Below are 21,612 nucleotides of genomic sequence, written 5' to 3'. Positions count from 1 at the left end.
GATTGTTGTACCATCGTGGGGTACATGATGCCTTTTCAGAGCCTGATTTTTTAAAAAGAGTTTTTCATGTTCTTTATTTTCCTGAAGAATAAAATGTATAATTCTATTGTTTTCGTTCTATAGTTATGACGTATCTCAGGTTTCAAGGCCTGACCGGCTTCTGTGACTTTGATGGAGGACAGATTTTGAGAACCACAGTGCAGGCTGCAGTAAGGGTTAAGCACCACCGCTTTAGAGGGGGCAAGGCTCTGCACGGAAAGCCAGTTTGATCCGGGCTCGTACTGAAGGCAGAGCGTTTTTTTCTCTCCCCAGCTCTGCACAACGCCTTGCCCCAGCAGCCTTCGAGACCCAGCAACCGCGCAGCACCTCTACCTCCCAAACCACCGCAGCCACCCGCGCAGCCGCCGCAGCCACCCATGCAGCAGCAGCCGCCGCCGCACCACCAGACCGGCCACATCCACCACCACCCCTCGCCGGCGGCGCCGCCCCCGCACCGGCCGCACGCGCCCTCGCCCACGCTCACGCCGCAGGGGCTGCTGTCCGCCCAGCCCCCGCAGGCCCTCCTGGAGGACGACGACGAGCAGCCGCCCGCCCCGCAACACCACGGACTACCTCTGAACCAGGTGCAGCTCTACCTGCAGCACCTGCAGAACCGCCAGCAGCAGCAGCAGCAGCAGCAACAGCAGCAGCAGCAGACCTCTTTGCTGCAGTCCGTGCAGGTCCAGTCTCAGGCCCAGCCCACCCCACAGGGCCCAGCCCAGCAACAGCAGCAACCCGCACAACCGCAACCTGCGCAGCAGCAGCAGCAGCAGCAGGCACCGCCAGCCCAGGTTCCCCCTCCTCAGACTCATGCGGGGCAGCAGAGGCACCTGCACATGCAGTCGCTCCCTTACCCTCAGTCCCAGCACATCCAGGGGCCCCCGCACCAACAGCAGCAGCAGCAGCAGCACAAGGGGGCGGTCCAGGCCACCAAGTCGCAACCGATCATACAGCACCACCACCACCCCTCGCCCCGCCAACACAAGGCCGACCCCTATGCTGGTAAGCACAGCCATTCTTGGTCGCTCTCTGCTCTTCCCTCCCGCACTCGACAGCACCTCGAGGGACCCTGATCCTACCCTTATTCCATCTCGGAACGGAGCTCTACCCAGTGTCCTTTGTGGATAAGAAGGCTAGGGGTTGGGGGAAGGGAGAGGGATGGGACAAGTGGAGCCTAAGTTGTGGACCTGTTACTTGCCCTGACTCTTGTCTTCTTTGACCCAGGACACATGAGAGAGAACCCCTCTCCTCTGATGATGCACTCTCCCCAGATGGCTCAGTACCCTTCCATCGTGCATCTGTCTCCTCCGCATCAGAACCTGCAGCCTAAGAAACCGGTGAATATTATCCGTACACGGCACTTCACAAAGGTCTCCTTAGGGTTTAGGATAGGAGTTCCAGGGTTGCCAACAATGAGCACCTTTTTGTTTTTACACAAAACCTGGGTATATCTGGAGCAAGCTGCCTGGCTACATCGCAGGTACATCTATTGGCTACATCTGTTGCTCAAGATCCTTGGTTTAATAATGCTAGTATCCATACATACCTGACAGATACCCCTGCCCCTTGCTCTTGCTCCTCCGTGGAATTGGCGGGGCTGATCTGGAAGTCGTGTGTAGTTCCTGGTGTGCCAGGTGTGGGCTGAGGGCAGCAGCACGCTTAGGATGGATGTCATTTCAAGGTGGAAGGCAGAGGGGGGTCATTCAAAGAAGCCCATCCTGCAGCTGCAGAATGGACGCTTGTATCACTGAATACGGTCAGTGACCCAGAAAGGGCCCGGAGCCTTGCTTTTCCGCTGCGGAGAGCCGGGTCCTCTGGCACGCTGTTGGTTTGCACTCCCAATCCGGGAAGAAAGTTCCTGAGCCAAGAGGTGGCAGGTTCCTGGTGGCATTTGACAGAGGGTAGAGAAAAGGGAGGCGTGTGAAATTCAGCGGAGCCGCAGTGCTCTCCCCTTGTGTCCCATGCTCCACCCGTTTGCCGTGTTGTGCGTCTGTGTGTGTGACGCGTGTTGTCTGTGTGTGTGATGGCAGGAGCAGCGACCAGCCCCGCCTCATGGGGGCGTGAAGGAGGAGAAGATGCCCCCATCGCCGGTGATCCGTGGAGAGCCCTTCAGCCCCACCATGCGCCAAGAGCCCCCCAAGCATCCCGACAAGCCCCCGCAGCAAGGACACGCCCAGCAGAGTGAGTGTTTCAACATGCATGCAGAGAGAGTACAGGTGTCCCCATTCCCCAGTCACTGGCTGATTGTGGGACTTGTGTTGGACTAAGGCCGTTGTACAGTACAGTCATTGAGTGCCCACACTGCCATGTCTAGCTTTAGACTGATGACGCTCTGCATTAGCGACTCTGACCCTTTGACTTGACTGGGTGGCTTTAATCCTCTTCCCCGTTCGGTCCCCATTGTTTGCACACTGAAGTGAACAGAAATATCTGGGTTGCCCTTTTTTTCTGCCTTGTCTTTGAGCGTGGCAGCTCAAGCACGATATGCGGGGATGCACAGCAGCTTTCAGCAGAGTGAGCGGGAAAGAAAGTGCCTGCAGTTGAGTGTTTTGTTGGACCAGGTACCGGAGAATCTCGCCTGCTGGATGGCGGGGAAAGTGCGTAGATCTGGTTCTTTCCAATTGGTCTGGACCACCGGCCCTTGTGCCACTGATGGTGGGCCCCAGACAGAGAAATTAGCCTGATCTCTCGTTCGTCCGGGACCTGAAGAATACGGGTCCCTGGGCCAGCCTGGCACAAAACTCTGGTGTGTCCCCAAGACCAGAGCTATGTGGGACAGAGTGTCCTATGTTGTACAGAATCCTTCCACAAAGGAGGAAATCTGACTGCTTGATGGCTTTAAATGGCAGAAGATGGGATTGGCGGTTATGGGCCCAGGACCTTTTTTGAGGATGGGGGTGTGTCTTTATACCCTTGAGTGCTGTTTGCTGTTGTCCTTCACTCAGATTGCCCCAGTGAACTACACAGCTATATAGATGGGTATAATTTGAAGTCAGGCTTAAGTTAGGCTATTAGCATCTGCTGAATCAAATATGATGTGAGCTCTTGTTGGTTCAAAATTGCATTTTTTAATTTGTCCGTCTCTTTTCAACTGTTTTGTTTTTTTGTATGATGCTTTGAAATAGTTTGTGACCTGAGGTGTGCTTTACGGAGTGAGGATTAGCTTAATTGTTAAATGCACAGGGGAATAAAGAGGCAAAGTTTGTTCTTTGGTCTTTGTTGCCATCTGTCTCTGGAAGGAGGAAGTTTTAAACTAGTGGTACAGAGAATCCTGTGGACATTTTTAGGTCAGAGCAGTGCTCCTTTGCCCTGAGGTCAAAGCCCGCCTGTCTGCCTCTATAGCCCTCCGAGATGAGCAGTGTGTATGTAACGGATCTGTGCTGAGCTCTTCTCTGTGTGTTTGCGCTCCAGGATCAGATGTGAGGCAGATGGAGAGTTCCCGGCCTGTGATACGGCCCTCAGAGCAGAGTGCCCCTCCATCCTCTGGACCGGACAAGGATAAGCTCAAGCAGGAGCCCAAAACGCCCGTCGCCCCCAAAAAGGTAACACGAGTCAGTTGCAGAGAGGACAAGTTTCTCCATGGAGGTGGGCTAGTGGGTGGGTGTCAAGACACCACTTTCCAGCAGGCTGCACCTCTTCTCCATCATTCCTAAAGAGCCGACCACAGCTGTACCCAGCTCGTCTGAGGGCCGGTTGGTCTGTTGGTGTTGTCTATCTGTGGTCGCCGATCTGGTCTGGTTGTAGGGGGTATAAGCCTGGCAGCAGTTTGGGTGTATGGGATGTGTGTCTCCGGCTCGGGTTCGGCTGAAGGTGGGGGTGGCGTGTCTCTCTGGCTGGGGTTTGGCTGTCGCTTGGAGACAGAGCAATGATCCTGTTCTCTCGTTCCTCCAGGACCTGAAGCTGAAGAACATGGGTCCCTGGGCCAGCCTGGCACAGAAGTCGATGGCAGCGCCCTCGTCCACGGTGAAGTCCTCCAGCGACAGCTTCGAGCAGTTCCGGCGCGCAGCGCGGGAGAAGGAGGAGCGGGAGAAGGCGCTGAAGGCCCAGGCGGAGCAGGCCGAGAAGGAGAGGATGCGCCGGGAGCAGGAGAGGCTCAGGTGAGTGCGGCGGGGGGAACTGAGGGAGGAGAGAGCGATGGTGGGGGAGAGAGATGTATAAACCCAAGTGAAAGGGTCGGCTCTTCCACACCCTGCTGCAGCCGTGCCGGGGCTGACCGGTCTTCTGTGTCCCAGGAGCCGTGATGAGGAGGACTCTCTGGAGCACGTGCGCAGGGCGCATGAGGAGGCGCGGCGACGGCAGGAGCAGGCGGCGCAGGCCCAGCAGGCCGTGCAGGCGGCGCAGGCCCAGCAGGCCGTGCAGGCTGCACAGGCCCAGCAAGCCCAGCAAGCCGCGCAGGCACAGCAAGCCCAGCAGGCGCAGCAGCAGCAGCAACAGGTGCAACAGGTGCAGGCCGTGGCCTCCTCTCAGAGCCAGGCCGCCCCCCAGCAGCAGCAGCAGCAGCAGCAGCAGCAGCCTCCCCCCTCGCAGTCCGCCCTCGACCAGCAGAGGGACCTGGCGCGCCGGAGGGAGCAGGAGAGGCGGAGGAGAGAGGCGGTGAGTGTCCGAAGGGTAGAGGATGGGTCCGAGGGTCTCGCCCAGGCTGTCGACTTTAGCGGCGTGGCTGGGGAGGGGGCAAGCCCCCACAGCTCTTGGGGGGGAAAAAAAGTGGAGTTGTTGCCTAGGGGTCGGTGTGTCTCCTGGGCCTTATTCCCATCCTGGAACCGGACAGCAAGTGCTGCTGGGTCAGGTGGACATTTTCATACACCCACTTCTGCACTTTGTTTGAATTTCGGTCAGATATCCTGAGACAGAGAGGAGACTTTCCGTCTCTGGGTGCACCAGGCCCTGCTACTGCAGACAGTAAGAGAGAGACTGAATGTGTAGCGCACACGGGTATCGAGCTGGCCCTTGGGCTGCTCGGACTGTGTATCACAGCTGTTGCCTGTCTGCGGCGTAGCTGGCTCTTCCCAAGCCAGGGCATAGACAAAACTTTCTCAAATTTTGCTTTTGTTTTTTTGTTTCAGATGGAATCCACCATCGACATGAATTTCCAGAGCGACCTGATGGCAATCTTTGAGGAGAACCTGTTCTGAAAGCAAAGCGAAACACAAACAAACATTTCGTGGAGTGGACCGAAAGAATTTTAAATGACAAAAAAAAAAACAATTAAAACGCGAAAGCGAACCTTGATGGGACAAGCAGCGGGACTTCCTTGTGAGGAAGCAGGAGTAAGTTCGGCGGGATAATTAAATCGCTGGGAATAGTCTGTGGAAAGGAGGACGGCGGGGGGGGAACCCGACAAGGACAAAGCCTTTTCTGCGGAGTCTCGGCTCGGCCCCAGTGGGATTGGAAGGACCAGCGGGATCGCTTGGCTTCTTGGTTTGTTCGTTTGTCGTTTCTCCCGGATTTCCGCGTCGCCAGGGACGAGCCCCCTCTTTCCGCGTGTTGCCGGGGGAGTGGGAGGGGTGATCACCGATCGCCGCGGCCGGTGCGCGCCGGGGAGGCTGGGGGGGGGGGGCGGCGGGGTAAGGGGGGTGTCCAGGAGAAGAAACCCCGAACCGGGAGCAGCCGGACCGACGGGAGCGATCCGGGGGGGCAAAGGTGACGGATGACAACCAATTTTTTGCGTTTCGTGTTGGAATTTAAAAAAAACATGGAAGAGCTTGTGGATGTGGGGGGAGGGGGGGTTGGGGGGGGGCATGGGTAACAAGGTCGCAATTTTATTGGGGGGGGTCTTAGGACCCCATGAGGGCGGGGGGCGGTGGGGTGGGGTGTTCATGGTAAAACCTGCCTTACACATCTGACTTGTAAACACACAATATAAATATATATATTATATATATACACACCTGGAGATATGAACAAAAACGGATACAACAGCAAATGCAGTCTCGCCGGGAGCAGAGGTTCTGTGCTTTTTCCAGTCTGTAGGATCTACTGTAAAGTTTTTTCTTAGCCAGCCTGCCCCTCCTGTCCTCTCACACAGACCTGTCCGAGAGCTGTCTATGCCTTTTTCCCTGTGCAGAGTGCGGAGAGCTTTCTTTTAACATGGGTTATATATATTTGTAATTTGTTTTTTTTTATATATATATAAATGCTTTGTTTTTTCCTCTCTTCACCCTACATCAAAAGGTAGCTAGTATTAAAAAAAAAAAAGTCTGCTGTCTCTCCCCTCACACTCCCCCCCGCAGGATCAGCGGCCCATCCGTGCTCGCTGCTGGACCTCGCCCGGCTCGCGGCAGCTCGGAGCGGAACCAAACCCGGGGGGGTGTCTTTAAAAGGGCGACTGTTCTTGTGAACTTGAGCCGTCGTCTTGTTGAGATGTGGAATTACAGCCAGCCCCTCGCAGGGAGTGTGGATTTCCTGTGTCCCCCGACTGCTAGGGCGGTTGAGAGAGCACCTCTGGAACTCCCCTGCTCCGTTCTGGTTCTGGCCCGGCCGTCCCTCTCTCCTGAACCAGTCCTCCGAGACGAGGGGCCGGATAGCCGGTGGCCACCACCCCGTCCCCCCTCCTCTTAACACCCCTCGTCGCTAGATAGCTGGATCTCGGGGGGGCAAGACGACTCTCTACCAAAGCTCATGCATGTCTGTCCAGGCCAGCACGCTCGACTTCTCCGCTGCGTGTACAAGGAGGAGGGTGCACTTCACAGTCAGTAGAGGGGCGAACGAGTCGGCTGAGAACTCAAACTTTCTTTTTGGGGGGAGGCGGGGGGGATAATTTATATCATTGTTCTTGTTAAATAGTAGTGGAGTGCAGGTCCCTCTTCTTTGGGGTTTTTCTAACTAGGGGGCGCAGTTTATCCTCTCCCGTTTTCTCACATGGTGTTTCTACAGTGCCTGTATTGTACAGTGACTATAGTCGGCAAAATTATTTAATTGTTAAGAGGTGGTTTGGGGGGGGTCGTGGGGGGTGGATGTGTGACCCTGTTGCTCTGTTGAACCTGGAGACGGTGTGCAAGGACAGAAATGAGACACTTAAGACGATTTAAATCAGTTTTTACGAAAAACAGTTTTAGCTGGGGTTTTTTTTATGCACAACAAAAACATTTTTTCCATCTAATTCATTGTTTAACGGAAACGCTTTAGAGACACATGCGCGCGCATTTATATACACACACGTGTGTGTTTATGTATAGTGGAGTGAGCCTGAGGAAAGTGCAGTCCTGTGTTCGAGTTCTCCAAGCTATCTTTTTGTTTTTTTTAATTGCGGGTGGAAAACTTAAGTGAACATCTGTAATGAGTATAATGTTGTCACTTTCATTTCTCCATTTCAGTGAAGTCCATATATATATAAATATTTTGTTTTTGTTTGTTCAGTTTCAAAAACATTTAACAAAAGGAGAAAAAAATGCAAAAATTCACTTTCACCTTTTTTTCTTCATTCCTTTCTGCCTTTTAATGTCTGAGTTTTTTTAATGTTAACAGTTGGATGTTATGTGCCATAGAAACCCTCTACGCAGTACAGTGCCGACATCCGTGTCGGACAGAATTTTTCAATTTTATTTTTGTGTTTATTTTATTATTTTTTTTCCTTGATTACGCCAGTTGGTATATCACGGAGTAAGGTAATAGAGGAATACAATTCAGTCTGTAATGATCATGGAATAAACATCTCTTTTTTTAAAAAAAACACATCCGAGTGCTTCTCTTGGTCTGCTGGATTCTGCTTGGCAAGACTGTCCTGGATTTCTGTCGGGAGGAGAGACGAAGGTTCATGGTAAATCCAGGTAGCCTGTTGTGCATTTTCTGCAAAACTACATATATATGCACCTTGCATGGTACATGTACATCACCTCAAGTAGCCCAGTTGTCAGGTTTGGGGTGATCAGAGCAGTGAAGTCAAGGGCACTGGGAGTTGCAGTGTAAAGGGAATTTGAAGGCACGGTTAGGAAGTGAGGCAGCACTGGCTCAGTGGTCAGCATTGCTGTCTTGCAGCTCTGGGGCCCTCTGTTCAGTTCCTGGGGTGCTGTCTGTGTGGAGTTTGCATGTTCTCCCCATGTTTGCATGGGTTCCTCTGGGTACAGTCCAAAGCCATGCTGGTGGGTTAATTGGCTTCTTGGACAGTTGACCCTGGCGTGGGTGTGTGCCCTGCAATGGACTGGTGTCCATCTGCCTTGTGCCTGTTGCTTGCTGGGATAGGCTCCAGCTCACCCGCCTGAGCTGTGTTGAAAGAAGCAGTTGGAAGATGGATGGATGGATATTTTTATAGCATCTTGTAAATGTGGGTACAACTCCTGAAGGTGCTGTCTAGTAACCCGGTCGCGTCAGGTTTGCTGAGGGCACTGGGAGCTGGATATGGAAAGGGAATTTGAAGGCGGGGCTGGGAAGTGCAGCCGGACAGGAAGCCCAGATTCCCCAGGTCTCTCAGTGGTCAGAGCCGGGAATCGGGAACTGAAAGAGGGCCGGAGTCCACTGGTCATGCGAGGAGCAAGAGCTTTGTGAATTTACAAAGGCGTCCTTCGTGAGTCTCCCACCCTTCCTGCTGTTCTACAGCCCAGCTCTCGGGGACTGGAGCTGAGCCAGTCACAGTCTTCAGAGGTGGGGTGCAAGCTGGTGACCAGCAGGCGGGCCTCCTGCTGAAGATGCTCCCCGGGAGGCCTGGGCGGCAGCCGAGCGTGACCCGTGCCAGACTCCTTGGGCTGCTGCTGCTGCTCTGGGGTGCACTCCTGCAGGACTGACGCCTGGGGGCGTCGGGAACCCTGAGGCCCGGGGGGCGGGTACTTTGTTGGGGACCAGGATGTGCCCAGCCTCACTCCCTACATAGCCAGAAGGTGTGCCACCCCAGAGGCCTCGGGAGGGCGAGGTCACTTCTGTCGGGTGACGCGTGGCCCTGTCTGGGTTTTCTGGGTGTATTCGTGCTTCTCCCAGGGTTCAAGAACGTTTCGACACACAGATTCTGGAACCACTGTCCACAGCGGGGGGTGGCACAGTGGTCAGCAGTGCTGTCTCGCCCAGGTACCCTGGATGAAGTTTCTGGGGTGCTGTCTGTGTGGAGTTTGTATGCTCTCTCCCGGTTTGCATGGGTTTCCTTGGGGTGCTCTGGTTTCCTCCCACAGTCCACAGACCAGCTGGTTCGTTGGAATGAGGAAGATTGGGCCCTGGTGTCAGTGTGTGTGTTTCTGTGTGCCCGGTGAAGGAGTAGTCCTGTCCTGGGCATACCCTGCCTTGCACCCTTGCTCGCCGGGGATAGACTCCGGCTCTCCTGTGACCCTGAACTGGAAGCAGTTGTGAGAAGATGGATGGATGTCTACAGCTGCATTTGGGGGAGCAATCTCGGGGTACCGCAGTAGTGTTGCAGGCAGGATTCAAACAATTTCCAGTCATGAGTCCAAACGGTCTCCATGCTGCCACACTGTGTCTACAGCACGTGTGAAGATATAACGTACAGTTCCTTTTAAACCCACGCAGAGGCCGTCAGTGAGACGATTAACTTGAAGCAGCTAATTCCGCTCAGATGTGTAAGGCTGGTCAGGCCGGTAGCTTCAGAACTTACCCAACATCTCGGCTTGAAAACGCACACGTGCCAAAGCAGAGCTCTGTACAAAGCGATTACTATTGGAAGAATGTATGCAATGAAGACCGTAGCCCCGATGTTTAGGCTAGGGAAAATCGTGGCAAAGTTCAAGACCGAGACAGGACAAATAGGCCGACATTCCTACGGTTCTCCTGCGCCCTCCAGCGGAGAAAGAGAGAACTCTTTTCCCGGAAAAGTCCCCGGGTTCTTCTCGCGGTCGAGAAACACGATGGTTTCTTTTTACCATTTAAAAAAGCACGTATACAACACGTACTGTGCCAGTCCACGCAGGACAGAACAACCCACTGCAAGCCTGGATGTGTGCAATGTGTGCGTCGGGGTGAGTTTATAATGTGAGCGCTAAATACATCAAACCAAGGACCTGTACTCATTGTCTCAGTTTCTACGTCTAGGTAGGAAAGACTGAGAGACGTCGCGGATAATGTACGTATGGAGGTACCCTCTATTAAGACGCAGCGCGCCTTCATTTCCCACCGAAAACAGGACTGGGGGAGGAGGGAAGATGTACGAGTCATGTGATTGCGGCTGGATGGACCAATGGGAATCTCAATCCTTGAGCGACGTTATTTTCCACGAATCAGAATTTCCTTTCCCTGCATGGTATCCCCGCCTCTGACGCAGGTATCATCCAATAGCTTACGCGAGCGGGGGACGAAGAGTTAAATTGACAACCGTGTCAGCCAGTTACAATCTTGCTTTTTGTTTTGTGGGCTGGGCAGTGATGAGAAGCAGTTCCGGTTGCGCTGTGTGATCTCTGGACTTTTCCGAAAGGAAGAATCTGTCACTGACGTAAATATTTCTAAAATATAAAAAAAGTCCGTCTGCAATATTTACACTAATGCTGCTTACTTTCCAAATACTTTAGCTGATACGCAAAAGCCGCCCGACGTCAAAACCTTCCTATACAGTTAATCGTAATGTTTAAACTATTTTGTGTGTTTGTATTAAAAATCGGATATTTCAGTTGCTCATTTCGTTTGTAATCTTTCACTGTATTTAAATGAAAACAGTGTTACGACGGAAGGTTATTGTCAGGCGTGTTTAATTAAAAAATCACGTTTTTTTCCAGAAATATATATTTCTATAAAATACCGTTAATTAAAAACAAATATTGTATTCGAGCAATTCGTATTGGTTTCCGTTGAAATCGACGGATTCTTTTCCTACTACAGCCGACCTTCTGTAACAACGCCGGTTTTTTTAAATCATGCCAGTACACATTATTCATCTTTTCCTTGAAACGAGGAATTTGACCTCAGCTTCTGGGCTCTGAACGTTGTTTTGTGGCCAATGCAAAGACTTCTGACACTGGTACTTTCTGATTCAAGAACTTGACAGTTCCCCACCGTGAGTGTAATACAACCAGTTTTTAATCTATACAAAATAACGTTATACCTCAAAAAAGTTCGATATTCCTGTCGCCCTCTGCTGTCGATCGTGCGCAGTGTATCGTAATTAGTTTCTAATTGTCATTCATTCCTGCCACGAAAAAAGCGGATCGTTTTTAACCTCAATTGAACGATTATTGGGCGACACGGTGGCGCAGGGATTAGCATTGCTGCCTCACAGCGCTGGGGCCCTGGGTTGAATTCTGGACCTGAGGTGCTGTCTGTGTGGAGTCTGCATGTTCTCCCCGGGTTCGCGTGGGTTTCCTCTGGGCTCTGCAGTTTCCTCCCACAGTCCAAAGACAAGCTGGTGGGTTAACTGGCTTCTGGGAAAACTGGCCCTGTGTGATGGTGTGTGTCTGAGTGGCGGGTTACCCTGTGTTGGGCTTGCATCCAGGCCAGCAGGGTGTCCAGCATGACGCCTGTCGCTTGCTGGGATAGGCTCCTGCTCCGCTTCGACTCTGAATCGGAAGAAGTGGTGGATGAGCAATTGTTCAAATACTGTATCCATTGCTGTTGCTTTGTGAAGCATTTATTTTTCCTATCGTTCTTAAAGAGGCATCGGCATCAACAGCAGTGACAGGTGCACAGCAGCAGTGATCCAGTCATTCCCAGGTCTGACACTATGCCTGTAGACCACCAGCCTGGGGAAATGCCTACAGAAACCATGCTTTTGATAAAAGAATGCAACAGCACGAATTTATAAGCGATAAGTTTGACCAGGAACCACGTATACATCTACATACAAATATAGCATAGACAGCTGTGTGGAATTCACCTCTGCTGTAGATACAGAATACTCAGATAAATGGCTAAATAAGCACAGAAGCAAATTAGAGAAGATGTATATCAGAATCAGAAGCTTTATTTGCCAAGTACAAGATATACAAGATAGACAAGCTGGTGGATTAACTGGCTTCTGGGAAAACTGGCCCTTTGTGGTGGCGTGTGTCTTGGTGCAGGTGTCGACATAAATTCCAATCAGATAAAAGTAAAAAAAAAAAAGAAATCTACCGATGATAATAATAATAATATAAGTGCTTGATAAAAACAAGGTTCCGTGATACGTACAATTTAAAAGTATGTACAGCTGGGTCATAACATGTACAGTGACTTCTGCGTATATTTACAGAAAGTATCGGCGGCGTGTGCCTGTGTGAAATGAAGATGTGCAACTGGTCACAGAGGGGGCGTGAGAGATTTGTCCTTGTTTATAGGAGTCACGTCCTGGGGGAAGAAGCTGGGCGGGTGTCGGTTAGTCGTGGTTTTTGGGGCTCTCGTGCTTGGTCTCCGCTGAGAGGGAAAACCCTGGAGGAGAGAGTGGCCATGCTTCTCCCCACCCTCCTTCTTATCTTGTTGAGGACAGATCTGCGAGGGGAGCTGTCAGCCGATGAGTTTCTCTGCACATCGCTGTCGTTTCCACTGTGAGGGTGGTGATGCAGAGCCAAACCCAACCGAAATAGAAGGTGTCGTGACTGATCCTGTTGTGGCTGTGTAGAATTGGGCCAGCAGTGCTTGTGACAGCCCAACTTCCTGAAGCTGTCGAGGAAACTGCATGCGCTGTTGGGCCTTCTTGGTAATTGTGGTGATGTTCCTGTCCCAGTCAAGGTCCTGCTGGATGACAGTTCCTAAAAATGTGTCAGGCTGTGCTCTGCCACCCGTGAAACCACGTCTTTCCAAAGGAAGGAGGGGGGTGGGCTTCTTCCTGAAATCAACGCCCGTCTCCGCAGTTCTTTGTGTATTCAGCTCCAAGTTGTTGACTCCACACCGTGACACCAGGGGGTTTACTTCCTCCCGGTCTGTGGATTCGTCACCGTTCGTGATAAGACCAACCAGAGTGGTGTCGTCCGCCAACGTGAGAAGTCTGACAGATTGATGTACTGATCGATAGATGTACAGTCGTTGGTGTGAAGTGAGTAGAGCGCGGGTGGAAGCACACAGCCCCGTGGGGCGCCAGTATTGAGAAGGACGGGGTCCGAAACGTGGCCGCCCGCCCTGACGTCCTGTTTCCTATTGGTGAAAAAGTCGTGGATCCAACGGCAGGCAGGATGGGGCACATTGAGCTGCCTCAACTGATCCCGAAGTAGATCAGGGCCGATAGTGTTGAAAGCAGAGCTAAAGTCTACAAACAGAAGACGGGCATAAGTGTGAGAGCTGTCCGGGTGCTGCAGGGTGTAATGCAGAGCCAAACTGATGGCATCGTCAACAGACCTGTTCGCTCTGTTTGCAAACCGCAGTGAGTCCTGAAGAGCGTCAGCCAGGATTGTGAGGGGATGAAGAAGGAGTCTCTCAGAGCACTTCACAACGACCGGTCTGTAGCCATTCAGGCAGGAGATCTCCTGTTTCTTGGGAACCGGAATGATAACGGGGGGTTTGAAACAAGCAGGCACCGCGCACTGGGCCAGGGACTGGTTGAAAAGATCAGCAAAGACGGAAGATGGCGGTTCAGCCCAGCGATCAGGGCCGGGCGCCCTCCTAATCTTCTGTTTCTGAAAAATGAGCAGCTCGCCTGATGCTCAGCAGGGTGCGGGGTGCGAACTGGCGGGGGTGGAAGAGAGAGAGGAAGTGTAAAAGGTGTCGCAGACTGACTGTGGCTGGGCTGGGGGGAGGGGGTGAGGTGGAGACCCTTTGACTCTCCAATCGCGAATAGAAAATGTTAAGCTGGTTTGCAAGTGCGGGGTCTGCTGCAGTATTAGAAGGTTTTGATTTGTAGTTTGTTATGGTCTGGAGACCCTTCCATACGGATGCACAGTCATTCAAGGAGAACTGCTGTTCCAGCTTTCCCCTGTGTCTGCGTTTGGCGGCCCTGACTGCCTTATCGAGTGCATACTTGGCCTTTTTATATGCATCCCGGTCGCCACTTTTATAGGCTTCTTCCCTGGCAGAGCGTAGTTTTCCTAGCTCAGCGGTGAACCAAGGTTTGTTGTTATTGTACTTGCAAACAGTCTTTGTTGGCATGCAGGATTCCTAAAAAAAAACTGATGTAAGAAGTAACTATATCGGCATAGTCATCCAAATCCAATAATAAGGTGGAAGAGGGAATGATCAGTTTCCAAGTGGGGCTCGGATGATTGCCTGGTATGCATCTTTAATGATGCTGTAACAGTGCTCCAAGGTTTTGCCTTCTCTGGTAGGGCAACTGATCAATTGTTTGTATTTTGGCAGTTCAACACTCAGATTGGTATGATTGAAGTCACCCATAATGATAACTGGAGAGTCTGAATATCTTTGCTCTAGTGTACCTCCAAGATCTGGTCAGCCAGCTGTTGTTGTGCTAAGTGAGTGTTGGCAGGAGGGGGGATATACACCCCAACCAGAATTATAGAGGCAAATTCGCGAGGGGGATAGAATGGCTTACAACTGATGATAAGACTTTCCAAATAAGGGGAGCACACTCTGGCCAAGACAGACACATCGCTGCACCATCTTTGGTTAATATAAAAACATAATCCTCCACCTCTTTTCTGACAGAAAGGAGTCGCAGTCCGCTCTTAACAGTGGGTAGCTACGTTAGATGGATGGCTCAATAGATAGGTAGCTGTCTCTAACAGTGCTTTTTCCTCATCCATCCCCCGTGTTCCTAGCTACACATGTGAGAAGGGCAGGCAGGGGGAAGGCGTGTCCAGTTCCATGTGACAGAGAAGCAGAAAAGGGGGTCACAGAGGACGCCACCAGTTGGGTCTCTGGACACGGCCTGCTTTGACCCCAGCTTTGCCCCGCCATGACTGGCCTGCTGTCTGCCCTGCTCCTGGTTCCAATCCGGCTCTGCCTGCGCCTGCAGTCTCTGTGTTACTGGGCGCTGGTGTACAGCACCGCCGGGCTCACCGCCACCCTGGTCCTGACCCGTATCACATGGAGGGGCCTGCGAGCCCCTCGGCACGTGTTCCGCTGGACCATGCGTCAGCAGCCCCCTGCCTGTCTGAGGGACCCCGTGCTGGGCGAGCACAGCTACCTGCGCGGCATGGTGAGTGAGGGGGCGGGACTGGAGTGAGTGAGGGGGCGGGGACTGGAGTGAGTGTGGGGGGCGGGACTGGAGTGAGTGTGGGGGGCGGGACTGGAATGAGTGATAGGGCGGAGACTGGAGTGAGTGTGGGGGGCGGAGACTGGAGTGAGTGAGGGGGCGGAACTGGAGTGAGTGAGGGAGCGGGACTGGAGTGAGTGATGGGGCGGGGACTGAAGTGAGTGATGGGGCGGAGACTGGAGTGAGTGTGGGGGGCGGAGACTGGAGTGAGTGAGGGAGCGGGACTGGAGTGAGTGAGGGGGGCGGGACTGGAGTGAGTGAAGGGGCGGGACTGGAGTGAGTGAGGGGGGCGGGGCTGGAGTGAGTGATGGGGCGGGGACTGGAGTGAGTGAGGGGGCGGGACTGGAGTGAGTGAGGGGGGCGGGACTGGAGTGAGTGAAGGGGCGGGACTGGAGTGAGTGAGGGGGGCGGGGCTGGAGTGAGTGATGGGGCGGGGACTGGAGTGAGTGAGGGGGCGGGACTGGAGTGAGTGAGGGGGGCGGGACTGGAGTGAGTGAAGGGGCGGGACTGGAGTGAGTGAGGGGGGCGGGGCTGGAGTGAGTGATGGGGCGGAGACTGGAGTGAGTGAGGGGGCGGGACTGGAGTGAGTGAGGGGGCGGGGCTGGAGTGAGTGAAGGGGCGGGGCTGGAGTGAGTGATGGGGCGGGGACTGGAGTGAGTGAGGGGGCGGGGACTGGAGTGAGTGAGGGGGCGGGACAGGAGTGAGTGTGGGGGGCGGGACTGGAGTGAGTGAAGGGGCGGGACTGGAGTGAGTGAGGGGGGCGGGGCTGGAGTGAGTGAGGGAGCGGGACTGGAGTGAGTGAGGGGGGCGGGGCTGGAGTGAGTGAGGGAGCGGGACTGGAGTGAGTGAGGGGGGCGGGGCTGGAGTGAGTGAGGGGGGCGGGACTGGAGTGAGTGAGGGAGCGGGACTGGAGTGAGTGAGGGGGGCGGGACTGGAGTGAGTGAGGGGGGCGGGGCTGGAGTGAGTGATGGGGCGGGACTGGAGTGAGTGGATAGATAGATAATACTTTATTAATCCCGTAGGGAAAGTGAAGGGGCAGGGACTCATTTTTCTCCCTCCCTCTCTCCCAGAGCTCTGGCCTGCGTTTCCACTATGTGACGAAAGGAGACGCCAGCCGTCCTCTTATGCTTTTCCTTCATGGATTTCCTGAGAACTGGTAGGGGAAACGATCCTCTTCGCCTCTCCTCTTGTCCCCTCCTCCCCCCTCTGTCTCCTTCCTCCCGTCACATCTCTCTCCTCCTTCCCTCTCATCTTCCTCCCTCTGTGGTGATGCGCTGTCCTGCTCCCTTCGCTTCCCCCCCCAGGTTCTCCTGGCGCTACCAGCTGCAGGAGTTCAGCTCAGAGTACCACACGGTGGCCCTGGACCTGCGTGGCTATGGGGACTCCGACGCCCCCCGCAGGCGGGAGGACTACACACTGGACCAGCTGCTGGGGGACATCAAGGACGTGATCGAAAGCCTGGGTGAGCTCCGCTGGGAAGAGGGATGGATTGTGACATTGCTGACATTGACTCTGACATTGCTGGTTCTCTGTCTCTTCCCAGGACACCGGAGCTGTGTGCTGGTGGGCCAAGACTGGGGCGGCACACTGGCGTGGCATTTCGCGATTGAGCATCCTGCCCAGGTGCGCCGCCTGGTGGTGATGAGTGCGCCACACCCGTCAGCTTGGCGGGGTGAGTGTGCCGGTGTGGAGAGCTCAGAGCCGGGGCTTCACAGGGCTCCCAGGCCTGGAGGAACGTCGGGACTCTTGGTCTTCCAGCTAAGCGCCACCTGGTTTGATGGAATCAATTTGTTTGATTTATGTTGCTGAACCCATTTTTAAGACTGTCGCAGGGCTGTCAGTCGGAGTCCCAAGTGCACAGCAGTCTGATCCACTCCGGGTTTTACACTGCTGTCAGCCACACTCCCAGTGCACAGCAGTCTGATCCACTCCAGGTTTTACACTGTTGTAAGTCACACTCCCAGTGCCCAGCAGTCTGATCCACTCCAGGTTTTACACTGTTGTAAGTCACACTCCCAGTGCCCAGCAGTCTGATCCACTCCAGGAATTACACTGCTGTCAGCCACACTCCCAGTGCACAGCAGTCTGATCCACTCCGGGTTTTACACTGTTGTAAGTCACACTCCCAGTGCACAGCAGTCTGATCCACTCCAGGTTTTACACTGCTGTCAGCCACACTCCCAGTGCACAGCAGTCTGATCCACTCCAGGTTTTACACTGTTGTAAGTCACACTCCCAGTGCCCAGCAGTCTGATCCACTCCGGTGCCCGGCTGTGTGGCAGGCTGTTGCCGCCGTGTGTGAAAGCAGGGTGAGAGTCCAGGGTGATCCAGCCCTGTGTGTGAGAGACGGCCTCTTTCTCCCTCTCTGCAGACTACATCCTGCGACACCCCTGCCAGCTCCTGCGCTGCAGCCACAGCTCCTTCTTCCAGATCCCCTTCCTGCCCGAGCTCACCCTCCCACTGGAGGACTTCCAGGTACCGCCCCAGCACTGGGGGGGCCGGATCGCTGGATCTATGCGGCAGCCTCTCCTGTTCCCTGCCTCTTTCCTTTCTATAAGAACCTTTTCGCTGTTTTTGAAATAATAGATGAATGACATCAACATGCAGGTATAACATGACATCACAAAATACCCAACAGCACCACGACCCATGACATCACAAAATACCCAACAGCACCACGACCCATGACATCACAAAATACCCAACAGCACCACACCACAGACACAGTGGCACTGTGACAATGACAGCTTTATATCGTAGTGCAGGAAGTCACGACAGCTGTGGTCTTCCTCTGCCTTCCTGCTCTGAATCATACCTTCAAACCACATCCACAGTCTGCATCACATCTCCCCATGCTCTCTGACACTGTGCGGCTCTCCATCTCCCCACTCCCTGTCCCTTTCCACCCCGCCTCCCAGCTGGTGCGCAGCCTGATGACGGGTCGCTGGGTGGGGATCCAGAACCGGGCCAGGCGGCTGACGGAGCAGGAACTGGAGGCCTACCTGTACCAGCTGTCCCAGCCCGGGGGGCTCGCCGGGCCTCTCAGTTACTACCGCAGCCTCTGCAGGTGACCCCGAGCTCCGCCGGGATACAGACAGGGATCCGTTCCTTTCTTTTTGGCACATTTCTAGTGCCGATTGCTGTGTTCCAGGGCCTGAAATGCCACATTCCCTGTGCCAGCGTTTTAAATGCCCCTGTGCTGCTTGCTTTTGCATTTTACAGCAGATGCTTCATTTTTCTCCAGACACACACAGATGCAAACATAGACACATACATGCACATACACGCACACAAATGGACACATATGCACACACACACAGATGCAAACATACATGCACTAACACATACATGCACACACAGCTAGATGCACACATGCATGTTGACACACAGACGCACACAAACAGAGATGCACATATACAAGCTCGTACACACGCACACACATGCCGCAACACAGTTGTACCCCGAGTCGTTTTTGCGTGTCCAGCCCAGCGTGTCCAGCGCTGTGCAGCTCCTCCAGCAGGCTGTCGGCGAGCCAGGGCACCGGTGACGGCTCTCCGCCTCTCTGTCTCTCTCCGCAGCGACACGCCGCTGCGGCACCAGGACGTGGGCGTGGCCTGCCTGCTGCTCTGGGGGGAGGCCGACGCCTTCCTGGGGCCCGGGCTGGCGCGGGCCTCGCGGGCGTACATGCGCGGCTCATGCGCCGTCCGGATCGTGCCCGGCTGCAGCCACTGGGTGCAGCAGGACCAGCCGGAGGCCGTGAACGGGCTCATCTGGGCCTTCCTCAGGGAGGGGGGCAGAGGTGGCAGTACCAGGAACAACCACTAGGGGGAAACCCGCGCTGGTCAGCTGCTGCAGCTGCACAGCAAGAGAACTGCTTCACCGCAAAACCCATGGAGGACTCCCATGCACCTTGGGAAAACCCGGGGTGGAGCAGCTTGATTTTCCATGGAATACTGGGGAAAAGAAGAAGACGTCCTTGAAATGCCTGGGAAAGCGTGTACTGCCAGAATGACTATAGGCTGCTGAGGACTGGCACTGCTGATGAACTCTGTTTTGGACGCACAAAACCTCAGGGTACTTTCAAACAGGTGGCAAAGGGTCGGAGGGCCCTGTCCAAGCCAGTGTGGGGACACTGGATCCCGCACGCCGCCACTAGGGGGAGCTGGAGAGCGGAGGGACACGTGCTCTCTCCTGTCGGTCTTGCCTCCGCTCCAGGGGAGCTGCCACCAGGAGTTTGGGACAGTTGTGTGCTCGCTCTCCGAGTCCTGTTCTTTACAGAGGAGCAGCTGGTGCCTGCAGGACTCCTTTCAGAGCCTTCAGCTCCAGAGAGCAACTCCCTCCCCGCCTTTCTAGGCAGTACAGATGAAAAATGTTCACCGCGGCCACATTTCCGAGAGACAGCGGAGGTGCCGCAGAGGGCAGCGGGAAGGACCTTCCTCGTCCCGGTGAACTATAGGAACGGTGAAGCAGAGCCACTCTTCAGAGAGCAGCAGCAGGACAGAAGAAGAACTCACTCGCTTCTCTCTGCCTCTTTTACTGACAGGCAGTCTGATGTGACTTAATAGAGCTCTTTCAGGTCCATCTGCTCTCAGTCCCGTTTTTCTTTTCTCACATGGCTTAAATTCAGAAGAAACAGGATGCGAAATGTGTTTTTCTGAGGCTTTTGAGAAGTGTCATGCGTGTTTGCAGAGCTGTGCGCAGAGCTGCGGTGTTCCAGGTACAGTGCTGTGGTCTGGGGTACAGTGCTGCATTGTGGGGTGCAGTGCTGTGTTCTGGGGTACAGTGCTGTGTTCTGGGGTATAGTGCTGCATTGTGGGGTACAGTGCTGTGGTCTGGGGTACAGTGCTGTGGTCCGGGGTATAGTGCTGCATTGTGGGGTACAGTGCTGTGGTCTGGGGTACAGTACCACACCCCCAGAAAACAGCACCTAGCAGTGGCATCTCGACCACAGAGAGCTGAAAACCAGCGACGTTAATTGGAAAGGCCCATCCTGACCTGGGGAGCATCATGATTTGACTGACAAATTGAGAGATGGGCAGGGATTTGGATGAGGATTGTCTGATCTGAGCTGTGTGGGTTCTTGGTCTCCTCCCTGCACTCTTTTTGAAAGCAACTCACCGGCGGGGGGGGGGAGAGATTTCTCTCACGAGACTGGACATTGTCTGTTTCCTCTCCGGTTTGAAATCCTATGTGGGAGGGGGCGATTGTGTGTCTGTATATTTGTTTTTGTGTGTGAGTTTGTGTGTATCTGTGTCTGCAAGTATATGTGTCCGTGCGTGTGTTTGTGAGTGATTGTGTGCGTGTGGTTGTGAGTATATGTGTGGGCGTGCATGTTTGTGTGCGCGTTTGTGTGCATGTGTGTTTGTTAGCGTATGAGTGTGCCCATGTGTGTTTGTTAGCGTATGAGTGTGCCCATGTGTGTTTGTTAGCGTATGAGTGTGCCCATGTGTGTTTGTGAGTGTATGAGTGTGCCCATGTGTGTTTGTGAGTGTATGTTTGTGTGTGGATGTTATTTTCAGGCTTGTGTGGGTGACTGGTTGTCAAAGCAGGTCCTCCTAAAGGCTGACCAAGGCTGTCGGAGATGTGCAAACACCATTTACCAATGAGCGTGACTAGATCTGACCTCCATGAGCTCTCCGATAGTTACTAGCTGGCTGCTCACTTGCTGCAGTTCTCTGCTTCCTCTTTCAGGTCTCTACTTGTTCCCTAAAATGACGTGAAACATTCCTAAACTTGCACGTTTTGCTTTCTCGTGTTCTTTTCTGCACCTCGGAGCTGAGGCGATCCTAAACCTTTGGATTGTAGAAAAAAGTCGTGAGATGGTTTGGGGGTGGAGGGAAGTCTTTCAGTGTGACGCCGAGCCGGAGCAGTGAGGCTCAGAGTGTTGAGCGAGGATCTTGAGAGCATGGTCCGGGGTCGCTGTCTTGGACACTGTGCACGATGAGGTCCCAGACCGCCAGGGCGTGAGGTGCACATGGAGGGCGAGATTAGAGACAGGGTCGCCAGGAGCACGTTAACGTGCTCTTTCTCCTTCAGCGCGCCCTGTACGTTTGGGCTGAAGTCAGGGCTGGGGCTGGGGGACGTGGGTCTGTGGCTCTGGGAGCGCGGTTGGCAGTCAGGCGTATCCGTTACGCCATCCTTCTCCCCAGCCTGGCACCCATTCAGGTATGGGGCGTGCGAGAACAGATCAGTGAGAGCCCGCAGCAGGCATGCCCCTCTCTCTGTTACTCCTCGCACAGGCCACTCCTGCCACCTTCTGCCCTCTCTCCCTTTCTGCCCCCTGTCTTCCCTATCTGCCCCCTGTCTGTTCTATCTGCCCCTTGTGCTCTCGCTCTGCTCCCTGTTGTCTCTTTGCTCTCTCTGCCCGCTGTCTCCCTTAGACCCTGTCTGCTCTCTCCTTCCTTCCTCTCACCACCCCCCCCTTCGCTGTTCTCCACTGACCCCTCCCCTCATTCCTCTCTTCTCTGATCTCTCCCTTCCTCTCTCCTCCTCCTCCTCTCCCTCTGTCTCTGCCTGCCTGTAGAGGCATGATACTGGCTCGCCATCCTGTCCAGACTCTTCTCTCACTGCAGGGACGTGCTGTACAGGCCCTC

General features: G+C 54.1%; 2 protein-coding genes across 15 annotated transcripts in view; both read left to right on the top strand.

The window, feature by feature from the left end:
* brd4 (bromodomain containing 4) overlaps nt 1-7,708 on the top strand; it is a 47,878-nt gene extending 40,170 nt beyond the window's left edge. For all 8 annotated transcript variants that reach the window (XM_088603351.1, XM_088603346.1, XM_088603350.1 and 5 more), the window contains 7 exons: nt 313-1,041; nt 1,264-1,376; nt 2,070-2,220; nt 3,451-3,581; nt 3,931-4,136; nt 4,272-4,632; nt 5,103-7,708. In XM_088603351.1, the coding sequence (XP_088459477.1) occupies nt 313-1,041; nt 1,264-1,376; nt 2,070-2,220; nt 3,451-3,581; nt 3,931-4,136; nt 4,272-4,632; nt 5,103-5,171 (1,760 nt within the window). In that variant the 3' untranslated portion in view covers nt 5,172-7,708. The remainder of the gene's footprint in view (nt 1-312; nt 1,042-1,263; nt 1,377-2,069; nt 2,221-3,450; nt 3,582-3,930; nt 4,137-4,271; nt 4,633-5,102) is intronic.
* A 2,598-nt stretch (nt 7,709-10,306) lies between these two features.
* unm_sa33314 (un-named sa33314) lies at nt 10,307-19,598 on the top strand. 7 transcript variants are annotated; one of them, XM_088603359.1, is made up of 8 exons: nt 10,312-10,402; nt 14,583-14,962; nt 16,090-16,175; nt 16,324-16,481; nt 16,563-16,691; nt 17,391-17,494; nt 17,938-18,086; nt 18,598-19,598. In XM_088603359.1, exons 2-8 carry the CDS (start codon nt 14,720-14,722, stop codon nt 18,842-18,844), a joined length of 1,116 nt encoding a protein of 371 aa, XP_088459485.1. In that variant the 5' UTR covers nt 10,312-10,402; nt 14,583-14,719; the 3' UTR covers nt 18,845-19,598. The 7 variants fall into 7 exon arrangements, with proteins under 7 accessions (XP_088459481.1, XP_088459485.1, XP_088459479.1 ...); XM_088603355.1 differs by having other exon boundaries at nt 10,307-10,402; nt 14,599-14,962; nt 16,324-16,691; XM_088603353.1 differs by having other exon boundaries at nt 16,324-16,691.
* Nucleotides 19,599-21,612: the final 2,014 nt, after the last annotated feature.

The sequence above is a fragment of the Lepisosteus platostomus genome, chromosome 13 (assembly GCF_059453375.1).
Source record: "Lepisosteus platostomus isolate fLepPlt1 chromosome 13, fLepPlt1.hap1, whole genome shotgun sequence".
NCBI lineage: Eukaryota > Metazoa > Chordata > Actinopteri > Semionotiformes > Lepisosteidae > Lepisosteus > Lepisosteus platostomus.
This window is presented reverse-complemented; position numbering and strand designations above follow the sequence as displayed.

Bases quoted from the DNA above. Each gene is read 5' to 3' on its own strand.
- unm_sa33314 (XM_088603355.1), top strand. From the start codon at position 14,720: ATGACTGGCCTGCTGTCTGCCCTGCTCCTGGTTCCAATCCGGCTCTGC. The intron at 14,963-16,089 runs GTGAGTGAGGGG...CCTCTCTCCCAG, and splicing joins ACAGCTACCTGCGCGGCATG to AGCTCTGGCCTGCGTTTCCA. The intron at 18,087-18,597 runs GTGACCCCGAGC...CTCTCTCCGCAG, and splicing joins TACTACCGCAGCCTCTGCAG to CGACACGCCGCTGCGGCACC.